General features: G+C 40.2%; 2 protein-coding genes across 3 annotated transcripts in view; one reads left to right on the forward strand and one right to left on the reverse strand.

Annotated features, from left to right (window-relative positions):
• LOC131691079 (nose resistant to fluoxetine protein 6-like) overlaps positions 1 to 18,873 on the forward strand; it is a 27,267-nt gene continuing 8,394 nt past the window's right edge. Inside the window, exons 1-2 of one of the 2 annotated variants that reach the window (XM_058977263.1) lie at positions 1 to 590; positions 13,548 to 14,191. In XM_058977263.1, the coding sequence (XP_058833246.1) occupies positions 197 to 590; positions 13,548 to 14,191 (1,038 nt within the window). In that variant the 5' untranslated portion in view covers positions 1 to 196. Of the gene's footprint in view, positions 591 to 814; positions 1,075 to 13,547; positions 14,192 to 18,873 lie in introns of those variants that run through there. The other variant, XM_058977272.1, reaches the window with a different exon arrangement.
• On the reverse strand, positions 14,336 to 15,031 carry LOC131691092 (uncharacterized). Its single transcript, XM_058977295.1, has 2 exons — positions 14,721 to 15,031; positions 14,336 to 14,659 (listed from the first exon to the last, which is right to left on the reverse strand). Exons 1-2 carry the CDS (start codon positions 14,935 to 14,937, stop codon positions 14,406 to 14,408), a joined length of 471 nt encoding a protein of 156 aa, XP_058833278.1. The 5' UTR covers positions 14,938 to 15,031; the 3' UTR covers positions 14,336 to 14,405.

Consider the following 18,873-nt stretch of genomic DNA (forward strand, 5'->3'; position numbering starts at 1 on the left):
CTCAGTCATTCAGCAGTCCCCGTCAGAACGCGGCCCGGATCGGATGCGCGCGCGATCGTGTCGCAACGAACACACAATTCTAACCGTGTCGGTGTCGGTGTGCTGTGCCATGAAGTGAGGATCTTCGAGAGGATCAAATATTAGTTGTGGCAACTGTTCAAATATTTAAGCTGTGCAGATTTATCACCCTTTTAAGATGAAACGGACAGTGATTGTTGGCGGATATCTGCTGCTAGTGATCGCTTTGATCACGATCGGTGGTAGTGAAGTGGATCCAGATCCGGAGGAAAATCAGGTACCGGACGGGGTTGATCCACCGGGCAATTTCCCCGAACGAACTAACGGGCTGTTGAGTGTTGACAGTGTCGGCAGCAGCATCAAGACCGATAGTAGTAGTGATAGTGATCTGATTGCAAAGGGCGTCGATCAACCGCCGCGAGTGACGAATGGCGGTGTGTTCAGTAATGTTGACCGAGCGCTTTTGGAGACGCTACGGCAGGTGATCGGTAGTTTGGAAGGCAACGGATGTCGAAGGGATATCAATTTGACACTGGAGGCAGTGCAGAGACGGGAGGAGTGGGCAGTGGCAAGTGAGTGGATGGCATGGTTTACGCAATTTTCAGTTTAACCATTATTTAGACAACAATAATTGTTTATAAAAATAGTGTGGTATAAAAAAATAAACAGAGGTTTAAGAAGGCTAAAAAAACTTGCAAAACTGTAAGGTTACGTTTCCAGTTTACGTTAATTGAAATGGAGAACCACGTTCCTGCATTTTAATCGTCACGTCGTCTGATTACACGTGCTTTCATTTTCTATTCAGAATGTGTGTTAATCTGATCAGCTACCGATTAGCGTGTAGTAATTGCCTGGATTGTTTTGCTGGTGCATACAGAATAACATGCAGTAAACTGGTTTTTGTGTTCTAAGATAGCTAGGATTACAGTAGGCGGTGTATGGAGACTGCTTTTTTTCTGCGCGTGATGTGATTTGTCCTAGGAGGACGACAACAAATCATTCACTTTCAGATACCTTTTTAAAACCGGTTGGATTGATATATTTGTAGCGATGGAAGTACGTATATTAATGAAAATTTAAAATTGTCTTAGTTTGTTAGTAAAAGTAAAAACTGTTACCCGCCTGAAATGGCGATTTATTTATTACCATCAATGAGAATGTTATTGAAAATATTCGAGTTATTGTTCCAGTAGATTGTCTTCCGATAAAATGTGTGTTTTGGGTACTTGGCAGTTATGTTTGTCTTCAATGAGAAACAAAAATAATTTTCAATAATTTTCAAAATAGTTTTTAAACATTAGCAAGGAATGCTACATTACATTTTATTTCGTCCGTTATTTGCACGATATTATATAACTAAACTCAACCTAAAAGTGTTTAAATCTTTTTTAAATGGATTACGGACGTTTAAAACGAACAATTTGTGACCTTCCATGATTTTATCATGTTTTGAACACTGCTTTAGGCCAATTGTACCGAGCTGTGATTCCGAGTGTGATATTCATTGTACGGTTCAGGTATGTACGGGCGTAGGGACTTCGCGATCGTGTGCATCATCGCGAAGGACTCGAGCATTTGTACGTTAACGTGTTCGATCGCGTGTGCGTTTGTATGTCGCGTGTGCTAACGTTTATGTATTTTCGCGCGTATAAATTCTATTTTATAACCGTGTACCTCTCGCGTGTGTTCCAGAATGATCGCGAGCGGACCGTGAATCCAATGCTTAATTTTTCGTGTGCGGTTCAGATTCTAGAATGGGTTCTTTCAGATCACTAGAGTTTCCAGCCATGTCGCCATGGAACCATGTTGTCCAGTGCAAATGAAAGCTTTCTTTTTTTAATTGGTCCAATTGAAGGCATGCACCTGGACTGAACGTTTGAAAATTTATAAATGCTGAGACGTTCACCTTATCACCGGGATGTTATCATGTTTGCGAGATCGCGGGTGTAGGTTGCGTGGATGATCGCGAAGGGCTCCAGCATTTGTATGTTAACGTGTTTGTCACGTGTATGTGACCTCGCGTGTATAAATTCGATTTTGTAACCGTATGCCCATTCGCATATTCGCGTGCTTTTAGATGATTGCGCGGACCGTGAATCTGTTACTTAATTTTCAGTGTACGGGATCAGATGCTAGAAGAGAACGAGTTTAACTAGAGTTCCCGGTCATGTCGCCATGGAACCTGTTGTAGACTGAAGGCATGAGGCTAGGCTGCTAGGATCGACGATAGAGACTTCCGGACGGGATGATCATGATTCATGATCATGCGAGCGGTGGGTTAATGCAAACAGCGTGGTAGTTTGTGCCGCAATGTGCCACGATATGCCATGGTGCACAGTAAAACAAAAGCAATGGTTGCAATGAGTATTCAACTACACTTTGTTGACAGTTGTTGAGTTGTCAGAAGTGTGCCTTATTGTGCCACACATTGGGATAACGAGTGAAATGATCATGTATTACTGTGTATCATAATCTTATATCGTGTTATCGTAGGTAATCGTAGGTCCGCCTTTGTGGCCAGATTTGTGTTATCGCGAAGGTCGCGAGCGTTTGTACGTTTACTATTTTTAGTTTGCACGGCTAATGTTAAGGCAGAGTAAATCTAAAAAGTGCAAGAATACAGAAATTTTCTACACTATTGAGTAAATGAAAATATATTAACTACAGAAAGAAATAGATATTACATGCGTCTAAACTAATTTTAGGTGTTTGGTGATGTGGTTCGCGTGGATTGGATTTCTTCAAGAACTACGTGTTTTAGTGTATTATGTCAGGCTAGTTGAGCATTAACTAGTGGCTGAACAGTATGTTCAACCTTCTTTAGGTGTTAACTTTTTGTAACGAATAATTGACCCCGATTTCAAACTCAGTTTCAAGACACATTTTCAACCAAATCTATATGAATTGGTACCTAAATTGTTTGTTAGAGTACCGATTCCGGGGGTACAATCGTATACAGCCGGAATCAGCCAAACGTGACCTCATTCGACACCGATTCCTACTGACCAACCAGGTGAAAAACGGTAATATTTACCAAAAACTGAAAATTGAAACTCCAACAAATAATTTAAGTACAGTCTCGACCAGTTTTTATAAACCCCCAGTTTTATGACCCCCCCCCCGCCCCCTCTCCCCCCGTTTTTATGCACCCCCGATTTTATGAACTTTTTGTACCCGATTTTATCAACCTCCAGTTAATTCATCATTTTATGCCAGCAATTCAGGCCTACAATCTTACAATTGTATTCAATTAAGGTAATGAGTCTTGCATTGTTAAGTAGCAGTCAAAATGTAGGGTAGTTTACCCAATTTTGGTCCTATTTAAGATAGTTGAAAATTAGAATCACATTTTGCTTGAATTCTCAAAAAAATCAATGCTGTGTGTTTTCATGATAAAATAACACACTTTCACATATTCTCTGTAGAATAATTTGTATATTTAGCAATATTATATCTTAAATATGTCGTAGTTCATGACAAACTGCAAACAAAATTTAAACCAAAGACTATTTTTTGCGGACTATCTGTAAACACCGGTCCCGAGGGTACAATTTAGCGCATATTTGTCTCAGAGATTGTGATGTCTGTTCCCTAATTTATCTACTCCTATAAAACGATCTCCTGCCAGCGCACTTGAGTCATCACTAAACAAACTTCGAATTGAATCAATAGCTGATTCTTGTTCCTGTTTTCGATTGTTATCTCCTATGTCATCCAAACGGATTGATCTATTCACTTGTAAGCAGGAACAAACCAACCAGTCCGAACCAACGAGAATGGGTCATGCCAGTCGAAGGCCACTGACCTAGGCTCGAACCGCTCATCTCCATAATAAATACGTGTGCCAGTTCCAAATTCGTTGATATTCGTTACGGAATATTGTTTGATGATGAAAACCCTTAAAATATAACGAACTTGTTTTTCCCACTGTTGAAATTCTACGCATAACTGTCCCACAAATAAAATAATCAAAAAAGTAAATATTAAGTGTGTCAACTAAGAGATGGGTACGATATTAAAAACTGCAATAGTGAGATCGATCCTGTACTATGTCATCTTTATCGTCGCTTCCAAAAACTTAAAATATGGCGAACTCATCCATTTCCGATTTCAGTAAAACTTGAAATCGCTTAACAAGAAAGCTCTCAGCGCAAACTTGGACCAATATGCTCAGAATTATCCGATTTCTGTCCGATTTTCCCACTGAGCATTTTTCGTAAAATCTTCCGTAAATTAAATTTATCTAATGAAAAACTGGACAAATTACACTAGAAACGTTGATTCTGAACGTAATTTTAGACTGTGAAGCTTCATTTGATCCACCGTTTCTCTCCAGATCACTGATTTAATTTTCATCGTCCATCGCGTTTTTCTTAGTTATCAGTTTTAGAATATAGGCGTATAATGGCAGTGAACTACCAACGCTGATACCAACGTGTCTAATTAATCAAAACATAATTTCTGCATCTCACTTTTAAGGAGATTAACTGTTAAACTTCGTTGACAGAATGCATTGTCATTCATAATGAGTCTAATTTCAGATCGATCCTTTGCTTGGAAGTTGGATTAGACAACTGTCGAGCAGTTCGGTTGATTTTTTGCACTGATACGGCATAAGGGTTAATTTTTCTGTAAACTAACAACTTGAGACAATTCTTAAGTTGCTTCTAATTATGTGAAAAAAGGAAGTTAAAAAAAATTCCCGATTTTATCAACCAAAATTTTTTGGCTGGTTGATAAAAACGGGTCATTACTGTACTAGTTTATATAACTTTGGTTGAAAATTTGTTTTAAAACTGAGTTCGAAATCGGGGTCAATATGACCCGCTTACACCTTATTCGTAACTTTTTTGTACAGCCCTTCAGGAATGAGCGAAAATTTTTAACTCTATTGAAAATCGTTGCTCTGCATGAAAGAGGAAAAGTAAAGAAATTCTAAACTCCTAGGTGCAAAATTTAAAAAGTTACCGCATTTTGAAAGTTCATTTGGGGTCATATTGACCCCAACACCTAAAGAAATTTAAGAAAGAGGTTCCATCCACAAGAGATTGTCATCCCTGTTTCTGAAAACAGCGAATCCGGTTCGTTATATACGAGTGTTACTCACTATCTTCACGATCTGATCACGATGTTCGAGCGAGTTAAGAGATAAAAACACTCACCTACAGTCTGACCATCTCTTATAAATGACAGTCCATTGATCCCAATCGAATGAATCGATCTCTATGCCCAAGATCAAATTAGTCTTTGGCCAGCTGAACCAATATTTCTCCCCGTCGAAAGTAGAAACACCTATACCAGCTGTCCGCCAAAACACTCGATCTAATCGATTATGAGTTATGAGATTCAGAGATCAAAGAACCAACACTAGCTCGGATCTCCCACTCTTATCCACCCCCCAACAGTACGCGACCTTAGGCTCATCACCGAAACCCAGGGAATAATATTTTATAATAATTCCGAGTTTTATAAGCTGTATACGTCAATATCTAATGAATACCAATGCACTGGAATTTATCTGCCTTCGAATATTTGTTTTTTACATTTCGCATTTACTTGGAGTAACAGCCATTGAAATATTCAGCTTCTTCCAACACAAAATTTCATCTTTTTTCCACCAGAAAACCAGAGGCGACGCGTCGGTACGTTCAACCTGTTCATTGAACAGGTTTCCAAAATCGGACGACCCGAAACCCATTATGAGTTACTATTAAGAACAGTAGCACGATAACTATTTTAAATGAAAGTAATAATCTCCGAACCTCGAAGTTTGACAATTTGATCCGAACGATGAACCAACTCGACGTCTCAAGCGAGTAGAATTCAGAAATTTTCTGCTTTCCCATGACCGGTTCAACCAAAAACTTGCACGCATCTTTTAATCTCACCACATGCTCTGGATGGAACCAGCTTGATGAGCGATGGCTGGAATAACAGGGTGAGTGTCAAGGACGACTGCTTTTTCTATTCCCTTTTGCACCGGTTCAAATCAAATATTGAACCAGCGTGCATTGCTGGGCGTTGGAGCTATGTGCAAAGCGAGAGCGCTTTATAGAGTTCTATGCAAATGATTTCACTTACACTACTTGGAAGTTTGTTTTCTTCCAGCATATGTAAACCTGTCCGTCAATTTAAACGTTTGAAATCGCTTGCCTAAAGTATTTATAATGGTTTTTAAATGCTCTGTGTCACTGTGAAACTTATTCTGGAGACTTCAATACCGGTTGGGTTCGATCCACCATGCAAATAGTCTGACCGAAAAACTTTTTTTCGATTTGTTTTCCTCCAGCTATCAGAAATTATGACAGGTGGAAGAAAACAAATCGTTGAACACACTAATACAGTTACAGATTGTCTAGTACTCTATACTTTTCAAACACATTGCGCACTACGTTCATACGCTTGTTCTCTTGGGTAGCCTAACAAAATGTTTCTCCCCTTGGGAGGGGCATACTTGTAAGCGCGTATGTATTTGGTTGGTTCAACGATAATAATGAACCATCTACTTTTGCTTGAAAGAAACTTTTTGTTGTTTGCATTTACATGCTGAAAATATGTCTACTCAAAGTGTAAAATAGACAAATTCAAATCAGGAGATGTTCTAAACATGAGTGCTAGATATTGAATGCAGTTTTCCTATGATATTTTGCGAGGAAAAAAAGTTCTCTGGATTTAATTAATTGCATTTGGAAAATTCCAATTGCTATCTCATTTGAAAGATGTAATATATTTTTTGCTCTTATTCTACGGTAAATTAAGCATCATATGATCAAAAACGTCTCATGGAATTGAATTAGTGACGTTTCTGATCAGTTGCTTATTTCGTGACATTTAGAGGGCCCTCGTGATATATTGAACAGGTTAACGGTGGAACCACGCGTCGCCTCTGCAGAAAACAAACACTAACACTATCACATATTTGCTTGAAAAGCTACAAACCATATCAAATTCACACTCTTTTTGGGGGCGTTTTGCCAACCAATTAATTACAAACGGCTATACACAACAGAAACCACCGACACATCATTCTTTTGCTTCGCCTGTCTAATCACAGCCAGGCTTGCGAAATGTACCGGAGAACGACACGAATGAGCAGACAATCATACAACGCAACTGGCGGCAGCTGCCGACTGCCCAGTACTGCAACAGCAGCGACTGGAAATGTCATGGATCTCATAACATTTCCATTCGGGAATGTTATGTTCGTTCTGTTCTGTAAGCTGTCTTTTTCTCCCGAGTCCGAGATAGACCCGTTGTGGTAAACAGCTACTCTTTTCCCATGCTGTCACCAATGAGCCCGACAGTTTAGTTTACGCTATGCTTTGGGATTAGTTTTGCCTATCGGCGCTCACCAAATAATAACACACACATGCTACATCATCGCTTCGCTGTGCTGCGGAAATTTTCGTTTCTTTTATTTTCGCTTTCTGTCTCTGGAGCTCATGTAAGCAAAACAGTACTTTAGTAACCTGTTCACTTGGCTTATCAGTGTTACTTTGGATGTTGCTAAGACCAGATTACCGAATGTTTATGGGTGTTCAATCATGTGATTACTGATATATTAAAAGGGGGAGGGAGAGAAAATTTGATTTTAAAACTTTACGATTTATTTGCAAGTGCACCTACCAAGAACCGCTTTATTGTATCTAATAGTGAGATGGGATCTTTCAATTATCTTCGAATGGATTAAAATGCCGAAAGTAACGTTAAATTTCACCACGAATTTTTCCGAAAATGTTCAATCAGTAAAATTTTCAAAATAACTTTTGAACATCAGCAAGGACTGTTACATCACACGGTAGTTAGTTTCGACTTGTAACTTGCACGACATTATATAAATAAACTAACCCAGTGGTGAAAGAGTTCGGAACTATGTTACATATCTTTTTTATATTGATTGAATTGAAAAAAAATCAATTTGAAAGTACACCGAGAATATTTTTTAAAAATTTCATGGAGGTCCGACAAAAGATTTTCGCATTTCGCTTACCATGAGCAGCGATTTGGATTTTCTCGAAATGTTTTTTCTCCTAAATATTTTTTACATGATTACGATTGCCATAAAATTAGGTAACCGATCTTCATTTTTCCACAATTGTTCGTAATTAGTTATTCTCGTACTTTAGCGAATCTTTACACAGGTTTTTGAAGAAATTTTATTCTAGCCTAAGCGTCTGTTATCTGTGGCTCTACCAATTACCAATAAGTTTTATAAACCTTCCTTTGTTTTTTTACTACGAAAAATGTACTATCAAAAAACTATACCTTAGATATAATAAAATCATTGCTTTATCAATCTTTATCACCTTTGGAATTCAAATTTTTCTCACTTTTTCATCGTAAAAAAGGTTACATCCTTATTGGATTACTAAAAACATCTTGCGTTTAAAATGAACACTCCGTGATCTCTCATGATTTTATCATGTTTTGAATAATAAAAAAAATAATATTCTAGTACTGAAATGAATTTCAGTCTTCTCCAGATATCGATATGCATGAAATTGGGAGATTTTATCTATTAGAAACACGTTTTTCACTGCTGGTCTCAACGCAATAATATTTTTGTATCTCTAAAGATGGGATCAACGTCTTTTGTCAATGATTTTTTATCTTTGTGGTAATGGTACCCAAATTTCCAAGAGAAGATACCAGTATTCAAATATCTGCAATTTCTCAGATAGTCAAGCAGCACTAAATGCCCTAAGGGCTCCTACATGTCGCTCAAAACTAATATGGGAGTCCATCCTTGCACTCCGACAACTGGCGGAGAAAAATCATGTCAATCTATACTGGGTTCCAGGAAATTGTGGAGTTGCAGGGAATGAAAAAGCCGAGGAGTTAGTAAGAAGAGGGTCTTCCACTAATTTTATCGGACCAGAACAATTCTGTGGATTCTCATCGAGTGCCCTCAAAATGGAGCTGAAGAAGTGGAAGATCACAGCTATAAACAACAATTGGGGTACCGTAACTGGACTGCTACAATTAAAGAAATTGATTTCACCTAACGATAAAAAAGCCTGGAGTTAATTATGATTAAGGGGTAAGGGTTTCAGCGTGAAAAAACACTTTTTGCGATTTTTTTAGAACTTTGCGTGAAGCGAATTGATCAAAACTTTTGTACATTATAATGTATCATTTCAATAGCAATAACAAGCGCCATAAAAAATCATACATAGGCATTTGTTGTGGAGCGTGTTTGTGTGCTATTGAATGGGGATTGTCTGCGCGCCAGATGACGCTTCGGAACAAATTGTGTTTTCCTCCTATTTCGTTGAAAGTTGCAGCAACGCGCGATGGGTATTAGCTAGTTTTAAATAAAAATTTCTATTTTTGACGAAAAATTCCGCCTTTTTATGATTAAACACCCCCTTAATCAAAAAATAGCTTAAAAACTCAACGTAGGGTTTAGGTATTTTTTACCTAGAATGTGTTTGAAAGAAATCGCTTAAGTAGTTTTTGAATGGAAAGTAAAAACGCAAATCATGTTTTTTCCAGAGACGTTCTACAAAAAGCTTCATCACCGCGTCGTTTGTCGATATTACAAAAGTTTTGATCAATTCGCTTCACGAAAAGTTCTAAAAAACTTTTGCAAAAAGTGTTTTTTCTTCATGCTGAACCCCTTACCCCAACATACAATGGCAATGTTTGTGGAAATTGAATAGAAATAACATAGCACGTAACATAATGCTAGCCAATCTAGTCAACTTACACGAAACAATTTTCGTATCAATTAACGATCAGGAATTCATATAGATTGGTATTCATCCCTTTACTTATTTCATAAGAAAGATATAAGTAACAAAAGTGGCTTGTTAATTATCGAATAGATGTGTTTAAGCGAAATGGTAACTTGAACGCGCACCCCATTTGAGATAATAAGTGAAACAAAGATGATAAGCAACGGTTTCAAATGGGTAAAGTTTAGATGAGAATATACTGAGAATGAGTTCACCACTCCATGTGTATAACTGATTTAACTCTCATCTCAATATAAGAAACAGAGCAATCATACGATAGAAAAATAAATAGAAACCCTTAACTGTAATTTATACAAAATAGTGCGAAAAGATTACAGCAACATTGCTCAGCTGTGAACAAAGTAGATGAAAATTTAAATCATTCCTCAAATTCACACGACTTGGAGACGATTCATAAATTACAAAAGGCAAAAATTGCCCAAAATTGACGCCCCCTCTCTCCCCCCGGAAGCATGTTCCAGTTCTGGGATACTATTTGTGAATTTCAATGGAATGCTGGCAATATGGGTATCAAAATTCATGGAATTGCTTCTGTATGCTGTATCCCGTGGATTTGGAACCATTTGGTGATTTGACCCTGGAACGGACATTCCGGAGCAGGTTCCCGTGGAGCAGTGTGTGGCGATTCTGAGGTCAAATTGCTATATGGTCCTCTAACAATAAATAACAGACTTCCGAGACAATTTGAAGAGTTTTGATACTCCTATTGCTAGGACATTATCAAAATTTACAAATCATACTCTAGCACTAGAACATTACTCCGGAAAATCCGGATTACCAAGAACCAGGTTCATTCATCCGGTTAAATTTTACTGAATAAAAAAGTGGACGAGTTCCTCAATCCAAAACATCTAAAAGTGTCCAAATCGGTTAAAGAAAGCCATAGTTATGAGCATTTCAATTTGTGGGTACCCGGGTACCCTCGTCGGCCTGTTGAAGGAGTTTTTTGTTGGACACATATCGGTTAAGAAAATAATCTTAGATTGTTTTCAATCTTCTTAAACAATCAAATTGTGCATCGCCAACAAAAAATAAATAATAGCTGACCATTCTCCCACTCTATTTTGGCACACTTCCTCTTTCTATATTGCCCAATACATTCCCTCCCAGCTGTCGGGAGAAAAATGTTATGACATCACGGTTATGGATAGCAAAACAGTTCAGATATGCTGCTGTCACAACATATCGAACTCGTAACATTCCCGAAGCACCTAACTTTACCCTCTGAGCACATTACTGTACATCGCCACTCAGAAACAACCAAACCTTCGGCTTCTGTACATGAGTGCTACGAAATGACTGTACCCTAATTCGCTTGCGTGTGTCATACCTCTCACGGTAACACACAGCACTCATTCAGACACTGAACGGCTATAGCAGCGCTCGGCAGCTGGGCTCGCCGCTGGCTGTGACTGTGTTGTCTTAGGTGCCAGCCAAAATAAATGTTAGCAGTTCGCAAGCCTGATCACAGCCCCCTATGATTAAACCTCCACCCAGCGGTGCTTCATCTGAACACCGAATGAGCTCGCAGTATGTAAACTCACTCAGCGGACTACTCCCACCGTCAGCGACAAGCAACAAGCCTACTGAGCACGTTCAAACACGTCGCGCTTGCAATATGGCTGTCGATATATCCACTCTCCTCAGCCTGATTTTCACACAATACAAACACTTTTCTCTTTTTTTCACTGAACTTTCATAGACTTCTGGAAGAATCTTTCTTCCACAACAAAATAATACGGAACAAGACACTTTCTTCACTGCATTACGGCAGCGTGAATTTTCTCTATCCTACGGCGGGACGCCAGCACTGCCGCAAGTAGAACACGCACTAATCGAGTAGACCACGACCGCGATCAAAACACATTTTAAACAAAACTTTCGAAATGTGATACGTTTTCTACGATTTTTTGCTTTGAAATCGCGCTGCTATCGAAGAAATAAACCGTACCGTAACGCGATCGCCGATGAACTGAACGAAAAAAAAAACATCGCTATAGTGAGATGAGCAACTGAGTGTTTCGCGTTCGTGTACGCTCTCTGCGCGCAGGCGCAGATGATCATGTAATATGTGAGAGCAAAGCGCGGTCGACTGAAGTACAGGGTGATCATATCTGTTGTTTTCATTTGTGGTGCTGATTGTCTTTCTACCTGATAGAGTAAGCGAGTCCAACTGCTGCTGACCCTACACGAGCAGATATATTGGCAATATCAAATATTGTTTAATATATTGATAGTATAAGTCTTAATGCTATGAAATTGTAATGGGATTGACGTATTGTGAAGCAATATAGTCAATAATTTTAGCTGTGGCTTTATACCGAATGGTGGGGTAAGTAAATTATAAGAAATATCAAAGTGCAAACCTAAATTAAACCGAGTTTTTAAAGAAAATTAAAATAAACAGAGACGCTTTTATGGCTATTGAAAATATACTCCAGATACGTTTACCTACAACGTTCATAACTTAAATTTAATTAAGTTAAATTGAGTTCTTTTCAACTTTAAACGAAATTTTTGTTCCCACTGGATTACATGCCAAACCGAAACTGGTTTTTTTAAAGAAGAATTCTTCATCCTGCAATTAATGACAATAAATCGCACAGTAATTTGCGAATAATCTTTCGCATTTTATCTGCTACCGTTGCTCTATCGTTACCGTCAAATGCAGCTACTTTATTTCGTATAAGAAAAGCATTTACTGCTTACTTTAACTGTTGTTTCCATAATCAAGCAGAATTTAGGTGTTTAAAAGTCAATTAAATAATCCAACCAATTCTAGAATTTTGAACTAAATCAGCGAAAATGTGTCCTGTTAAAGCTCTCACTCATTCGAATAAATAATTATCCAAGATTGAGGAAATTTTTCCCTCTATTTACATATTTGACAGCGCTTTCGGTTCACTGACAGCACGGCCTTGAACGTGTGACGTTCGAAGCTTTAATATATTCCAACAGATCCGACCTAACAAAAACGAGTTTTACTAATTCACAATAAACGCCAAAATAATCCCGTGTACAGACGTCGCGCATCAAATAACGTCTTCACTCTAGTCCTCAAACAGATCACAGCAAACAGTTATAAACAAAACATAATCGAAAAGAGGAAGCTTGATGGAATAGAAGCCAGACTTCCTACTCCCCTCAATCAAAGTAGGCAGAACCAAAATTGAAATGAAAACAAACACAAATCTAATCTAAACGTTTCTGCGCCCGATCAAAGACGCGCCGCTTCACGATAGCGCTTCTTGCACTCTGCCGCCCCGCAGGTGAGTCTTCTCTTGCCTTAATCATCAAGTGCTGATAAATACAATCGACCAGTAGCTTTCGACCGATTAGGGACTCGTGTGCCGGGCCTCCAGCCAGCGAGGTCGCTGGCGTCAGACGTATTTTTTGTTTTTGTTTCTGTGTCTTGTATTCCGAACTGACGTAGACACGGCGCGTATGAGTAAGTTGAAATTGGATACACGGGAGATGAGCGCATTGTTTCGCGCGGAGAAGTATCTTAGTCTCCCGAAGGCCTAAAAATTTAACGGTTACTTAACACAAAATTCATAAAATATTGCTTTCATTTTTGAAGTCGGGCGAAAGTTAAATTTTGAGTAATTTTGAATGAGCTTGTAAAGCTGTCTTTCAAGAGATAGGAATTTGCAGTAATAATTTACGACATGGGTACAATGTAGCTTAGCTCCTTCGATACCGCCTTTCATCTCGTAATAAAATTGGCAAATCTATCTTCTGATCCATATTTTTTTACATCTCTCTTTTCAGTGTTCGACTCTTCAGCCAAATCGACATTCGGAATCGAACACGGCAACGAGTTCCAGCTAGGTCACTTCGACCAGTGTATGGGCATCAATAGTCTGGATCAGGCCGGTGTTATTGCACAGTTTTGTCTGACCGATGTCAAAGCCAAAGGATACCAGCTGCGTAATGTGGGGTCGCGCAAATCACCCCTGCCACAGAACTACACACTGGTGCACTGGGGTGTGTGCATTCCAGCGTCCTGCTCGGAAAATGACGTTATCGCAGTGCTGCGTAAAACCACAGGCTTTCGAGATGTTACAATCCCATCGAAGGGCTGCCATCGGGATAAGGCGACGGTTACTTCGATGAGCGACATCATCTACGTATCGGTGATTTGCTTCTTCGTGTTGATGGTAGCGTTTAGTACAGTGTATCACGTGCAGTCCCTGTACAGTTGCCATGCAACGAAGGAAAGTGTTTTCGGACAGGTGCTGAAATCGTTCTCCATTGTGGAGAATTTGCGGAAGCTGGGGCAGGATAGCAAGGACGACCATGGACTGGGATGTATCAATGGGATAAAGGCACTGTCGATGGTGTTCATTCTCGGTGGACACGCCCTGCTGTTTATCGTCGGAGGGGCGATGTATAATCCGGGATTTTATGGAGAGGTAAGCTGAACATGTTTTTATTGGAAAATGCAAACTGTACAATAGGAATCTTTAGATGTATGAGGGCTATGGCGTTTCTAGTTATTATTGAGTTAATATCTCAGTACTCAACAATTACTGTAGACAGTTTGTTACGTTTCTCAGTAGTTTGAATGTCCAGCATTTATTATTCTATGCACATCAGCTTAGTCTAAACTCCCAAATCCATACGACCCTAATACCCGTAAACCTGAGCAACATAGTTGAAATAGGTAGTTTGGAACGCCTGAATCACTATCTGAATGTAGCGCTGACCGACTCCTCCAGCAACTACATAACCCTGTCCTAGGTTGGAACTTTGATTCACCACAACCTGTGCGTAGCTGACGATGGCACCGACACCCGAGGTCGGATAGGTCAGAGTCAGCGTTACATCCTGCATCGTAGACCAGGTCCATCCGTCCTGAATCGAGGCGACCAGTTTATCTCCTATAGAATATAAGAATATATTAGTGACTGGAGGAGTACAATTTACAGAGAAATAACATACCTGAAACCCTGTAGCCGACGGTGTAGAGAATCTGCTGTCGGGGACCACGAGTGGTTTCCATCGGAATCAGTTCCAGGTCCGGATTGGCTGCCTTGAAGTCGGCAATATTCTCCACAAGCTGGATCTTGGCCTCAATCTCGGTTGGTGCTTCACCACTGGCGAGAATTGTGGTGGCCATGGCCAACAGGGCGACTCCCAAAGTAATGAATTTGGCCATTTTGTTAGAGTAGAACTCAGAACTGTTAGAAGTTGAAAGAATTAGTAATTGATTGACTCAAGAGAGTAGTTACTTTGAACTGATGAATTTCCTATTAGCCCCCCGGATATATATACTGAATTGCAATCAGACCCAGCGCAGGAAGGTCAATCAGTATCTGTTTATCTACCATCGTGATTAACCTGTTTATAGCAAGAAATTGGGTCGATGATTTCCAAGAAAGAAGGAAGCGATGCGATAACTGCACAAACAAGAGATGACCATCTCTATAACCAATCATTGAAACCAGTAGGTGTTCGGTTTCTGAGCGGATTTATTGCGGCAATCGTTTTCTGTTATCTGACGTTTCGGTGTAGATTAGGTAGCAATTAGCGAAAATCATAAACATGTATTTTTTTTCGGTGGTACACTCACCGCGAGTCACGTCCGTACATTCTGAAGTGTGATTTGTTCCTAATTGTTGATAGTTTCGGAACTATTGGGAATAATATAATGTAACTTTCGATTTTCGATCCGATTTCGATTTACTACCGTCAAACAATACCTTCAGGCCTATGGATCCTGCTTGAACTAGTGACCCTAAGAGCGCTAGTTGCAACAGTAAAGCCTACATCTGCTACACTGAAGCCCCACCGCATGCTGGAATTTCGCCTGCAGAGAGTGAGGTACAATTATTACATCTTCACTCATATTAACGCATCCAAGTGCCCCTTGCATTGTAGTAACTATATATCTTTAACTTTCCCCTTGATCACAGACGGAAGCAAATCAATGTGTCAAAGCAATCCATGCGTCAATCGTGTTAACACGTTGTTGAATACTTTCCACATAAATAGTTCTTTTGTTCAGTTCTCGTGAGTATATTTTTACCGTTTTTATCTCCAAATTCCACACGCTGTTTCTGTTGCAGTTTGCAGAACCTGCCATCAGGTTATGAGCTCAGGTGACTCGGAATCTCGGAAAAGATCCAGCCGAGTATGTCTGTCGGTTTGTTGCTTCGTTAGCGTGGAGAACAATAGTTAAGGGGGTAACGTTCTAGTATCTGACAAGAACAAGATAAAATTGGACAGTTAGAGTGAACATGGGGGACGAGGTATTTGCCATTCCGGAATTGAATGATACGAACTGATAGACGTGGAAAGTGCGCGTGGAAATGTTTTCATCCCGACAAGATTTATGGTACATGATCGTCGGAAAAAAAATCCGAAAGGTGTTGCCCGGGATGAGGTGTCGGAAATTGACGACAGAAAACGAAGGCAACACTACTATTGTTATTGGAAGATAACGAGCTAGCGCCAACGAAAACTAGTGTAAACGCTCGTTGTGTGGTTTATGCTCTCCGTACTTACCACCGCGGTCTGTACATTCCTGAAGAAATTGTGTGCGGCCAACCTTCCGGAATGCGGTGATTTGGAACAGTCTTTGCACATCATCAACGAATTTGGATGTTGCTGGAACAGAGCTCCACAAAGACAGCTGCCTCCCTCCGTCGCTCGATGGCATCGTCTCAGCATTGGATAGTTAGTCGGATGATGACATTTCATTGGAGCTGATGGACGAGTACAAACTTGCTGTTCAACATTGCTCTTGAAGGTGCCATCAGGAGAGCAGGCGTGCAAAGGAAGGGTACCATCGTCACTCTCAGTCGCATATGCTCCTAGGATTTGCGGACGATATTGATATCATTGGAATCGACCGCCGAGCCGGGGAAGAGGCATTCGTGCCTTTTAAAAGGGAAACAGAAAGAATTGGTCTCACAATCAACACCAGTAAGACGAAGTACATGATAACTGGAAGAATATGTGGGTCCAATAGTGATGTTGGTGGTGAAGTGGTGTTAGGTGGTGATAAATTTGAAGTAGTGGAAGAATCTGTGTACCTTGGAACTCTAGTGACGTGCGATATTTATGTTACCCGCGAGGTGAAAAGGCGTCTTGCAGCTGCAAATAGGGCTTTTTACGGACTTCGTAGCCAGCTGAAGTCCCGTAGTTTGCAGACGAAGACAAAATTCGCGTTGTACAAGACATTGATAGTTCCGGTTGCCTTGTACGGCCATGAAACGTGGACGTTAAAGGAAGTTGATCGTAGAGCGTTCGGTGTCTTCGAACGTAAGGTGCTGCGAACAATACTCGGCGGTAAAGAAGTAAATGGCATCTGGCGGCGTCGCATGAATCACGAGTTATACCAAGTATATAAAGGAGCGGATATTATCAAGCTAATAAAAACGTGGGCTGGTCATGTGGCACGAATGCCGGAAGAACGACAGGCGAAGATAATATTCAGTAGAGAACCGGGAATAGGCCGACGACTCCGTGGCAGGCCGCGTACACACGAAGGCTGTTTGCAGTGGAAGAGGACCTAAAAGCACTCAATGTCCAGGGTGACTGGAAGAGATTGGCCCAGGACCGGGTCCAGTGGAGAAGAATTCTTCACTCGGCGTAGATTGAACGAAGGGAATTGTTGCCCATCAAGTATCAAGTAAGTATGGATCACTGAATGAGTTGGCTGGCGATTGGATAACGCTGACCGATGGGAAGAAAACCCAGATACTTGTTGAAGGGAGTGGTGTGCTAGACGGTATCGATGTAAAAGGTGATGTGATAAAAATCGATCTAAGTAAAGTAAAATTCATGTCAGGTCTTTCGGTCAGCCTAACTTCTGTTTCAAAACTGGCGGCAGCTAAAAGTATTTTTTGACAGTAATGGATGCCGACTTATGAATTCGAAGGAGACTTGTGGCGACTGGAGGTCATCATGGTGGCTTGTTGAAGCATCAACGTAGGCGATAGTGGGATCTGGAGAACTGCCAAGAACATTTGGCGATTGGTATGAAGGTAGGCACTTGTGCGTTGAAACTTATATGCGAGGTTGTTGGTCGAACGTCGATTTAAGTCCTAGATATTGTACAGACGGACTTGTGCTGGCTGATAGAAAACAAGACACTAACTTACCTGCTTAAGCATATGCCGGAAGCAGCCCAGAATATTAAGGATTATGTGCGATGGGTTGAGAATTTGTTTGGATGCAAACTGCAGATCTTCCGATCTGATGATGGTGGCGAAAGTGACAAAACGAACTTGGAATGTTTTACAAAGACGAGAGAATTAAGCCGCAGTACACCACACCACGTTCACCGCAATCAAACGGAGTGGCAGAATGTTGAAAACAGGTCGATCACAGAAATCTTTATAAGCGCTATTGGTGGGAGGCCTTTCTCACTTCAAAACCGGTTACCGTCAAGATCAGTGCCAAGTACGCCTTACGAGTTGTGGTGGGACCGGAAATTGGACTTTAAGAACCTGCGAGTGTTTGTCAGCGAAGCAAAAATCGAAATCCAGTAAGAATGGATAGAAAGGCTGACTTTCGTCGGCTTCTCGATGGAATATAAAGGGTACCGTTTTGCAGATCAAGACACTGACTTAATCACAATCAGTAAAGATGACAAGTTTATCGAACTTGGTAATAGGACATCTTCTGTCGAGGTTCCAGCATCAGCTCCAGCTGACGGTATTTGCCGTACTCATTCTGAAGACGTCAAATTTTATCGCCAGTTTCCTCAATTTCATATAAATACAGTGACGATAAAATTGTAGTTCACCTACACGACCTAGCGCCGCGCATTGGAACAGAACACATTAAAAGATTTATGTTGAAATACAGAGAAGTAGAGTCCGTTACAAACAAGACTTGAAGAAAATTGTTCAGTGGCATTCCTGACAGCATTCATGTTGCTAAAATGCGGTTGGCAAATAACGTTGTGCGGCCACCCTTGTCTGATTACTACGTGCCAGTTTTGTAACAAGACGGCAGATTAGGGACAATAATGCTCCGAAGTCTCTAAGAAAAATTGACCTAGTACAACCAATCTCAAGAAAGAGTTTTCAGTAAAACAATCAAACCAATCAAGAACTGATGATGATACAAAGCGCATATCGAA

Source organism: Topomyia yanbarensis, chromosome 1, assembly GCF_030247195.1.
Source record: "Topomyia yanbarensis strain Yona2022 chromosome 1, ASM3024719v1, whole genome shotgun sequence".
Taxonomy (NCBI): domain Eukaryota; kingdom Metazoa; phylum Arthropoda; class Insecta; order Diptera; family Culicidae; genus Topomyia; species Topomyia yanbarensis.

Coding starts and splice junctions, on each gene's coding strand:
- LOC131691092 (XM_058977295.1), bottom strand. CDS start 14,937: ATGGCCAAATTCATTACTTTGGGAGTCGCCCTGTTGGCCATGGCCACC. Junction 14,660..14,720: donor CGTCGGCTACAGGGTTTCAG/GTATGTTATTTC, acceptor TATATTCTATAG/GAGATAAACTGGTCGCCTCG.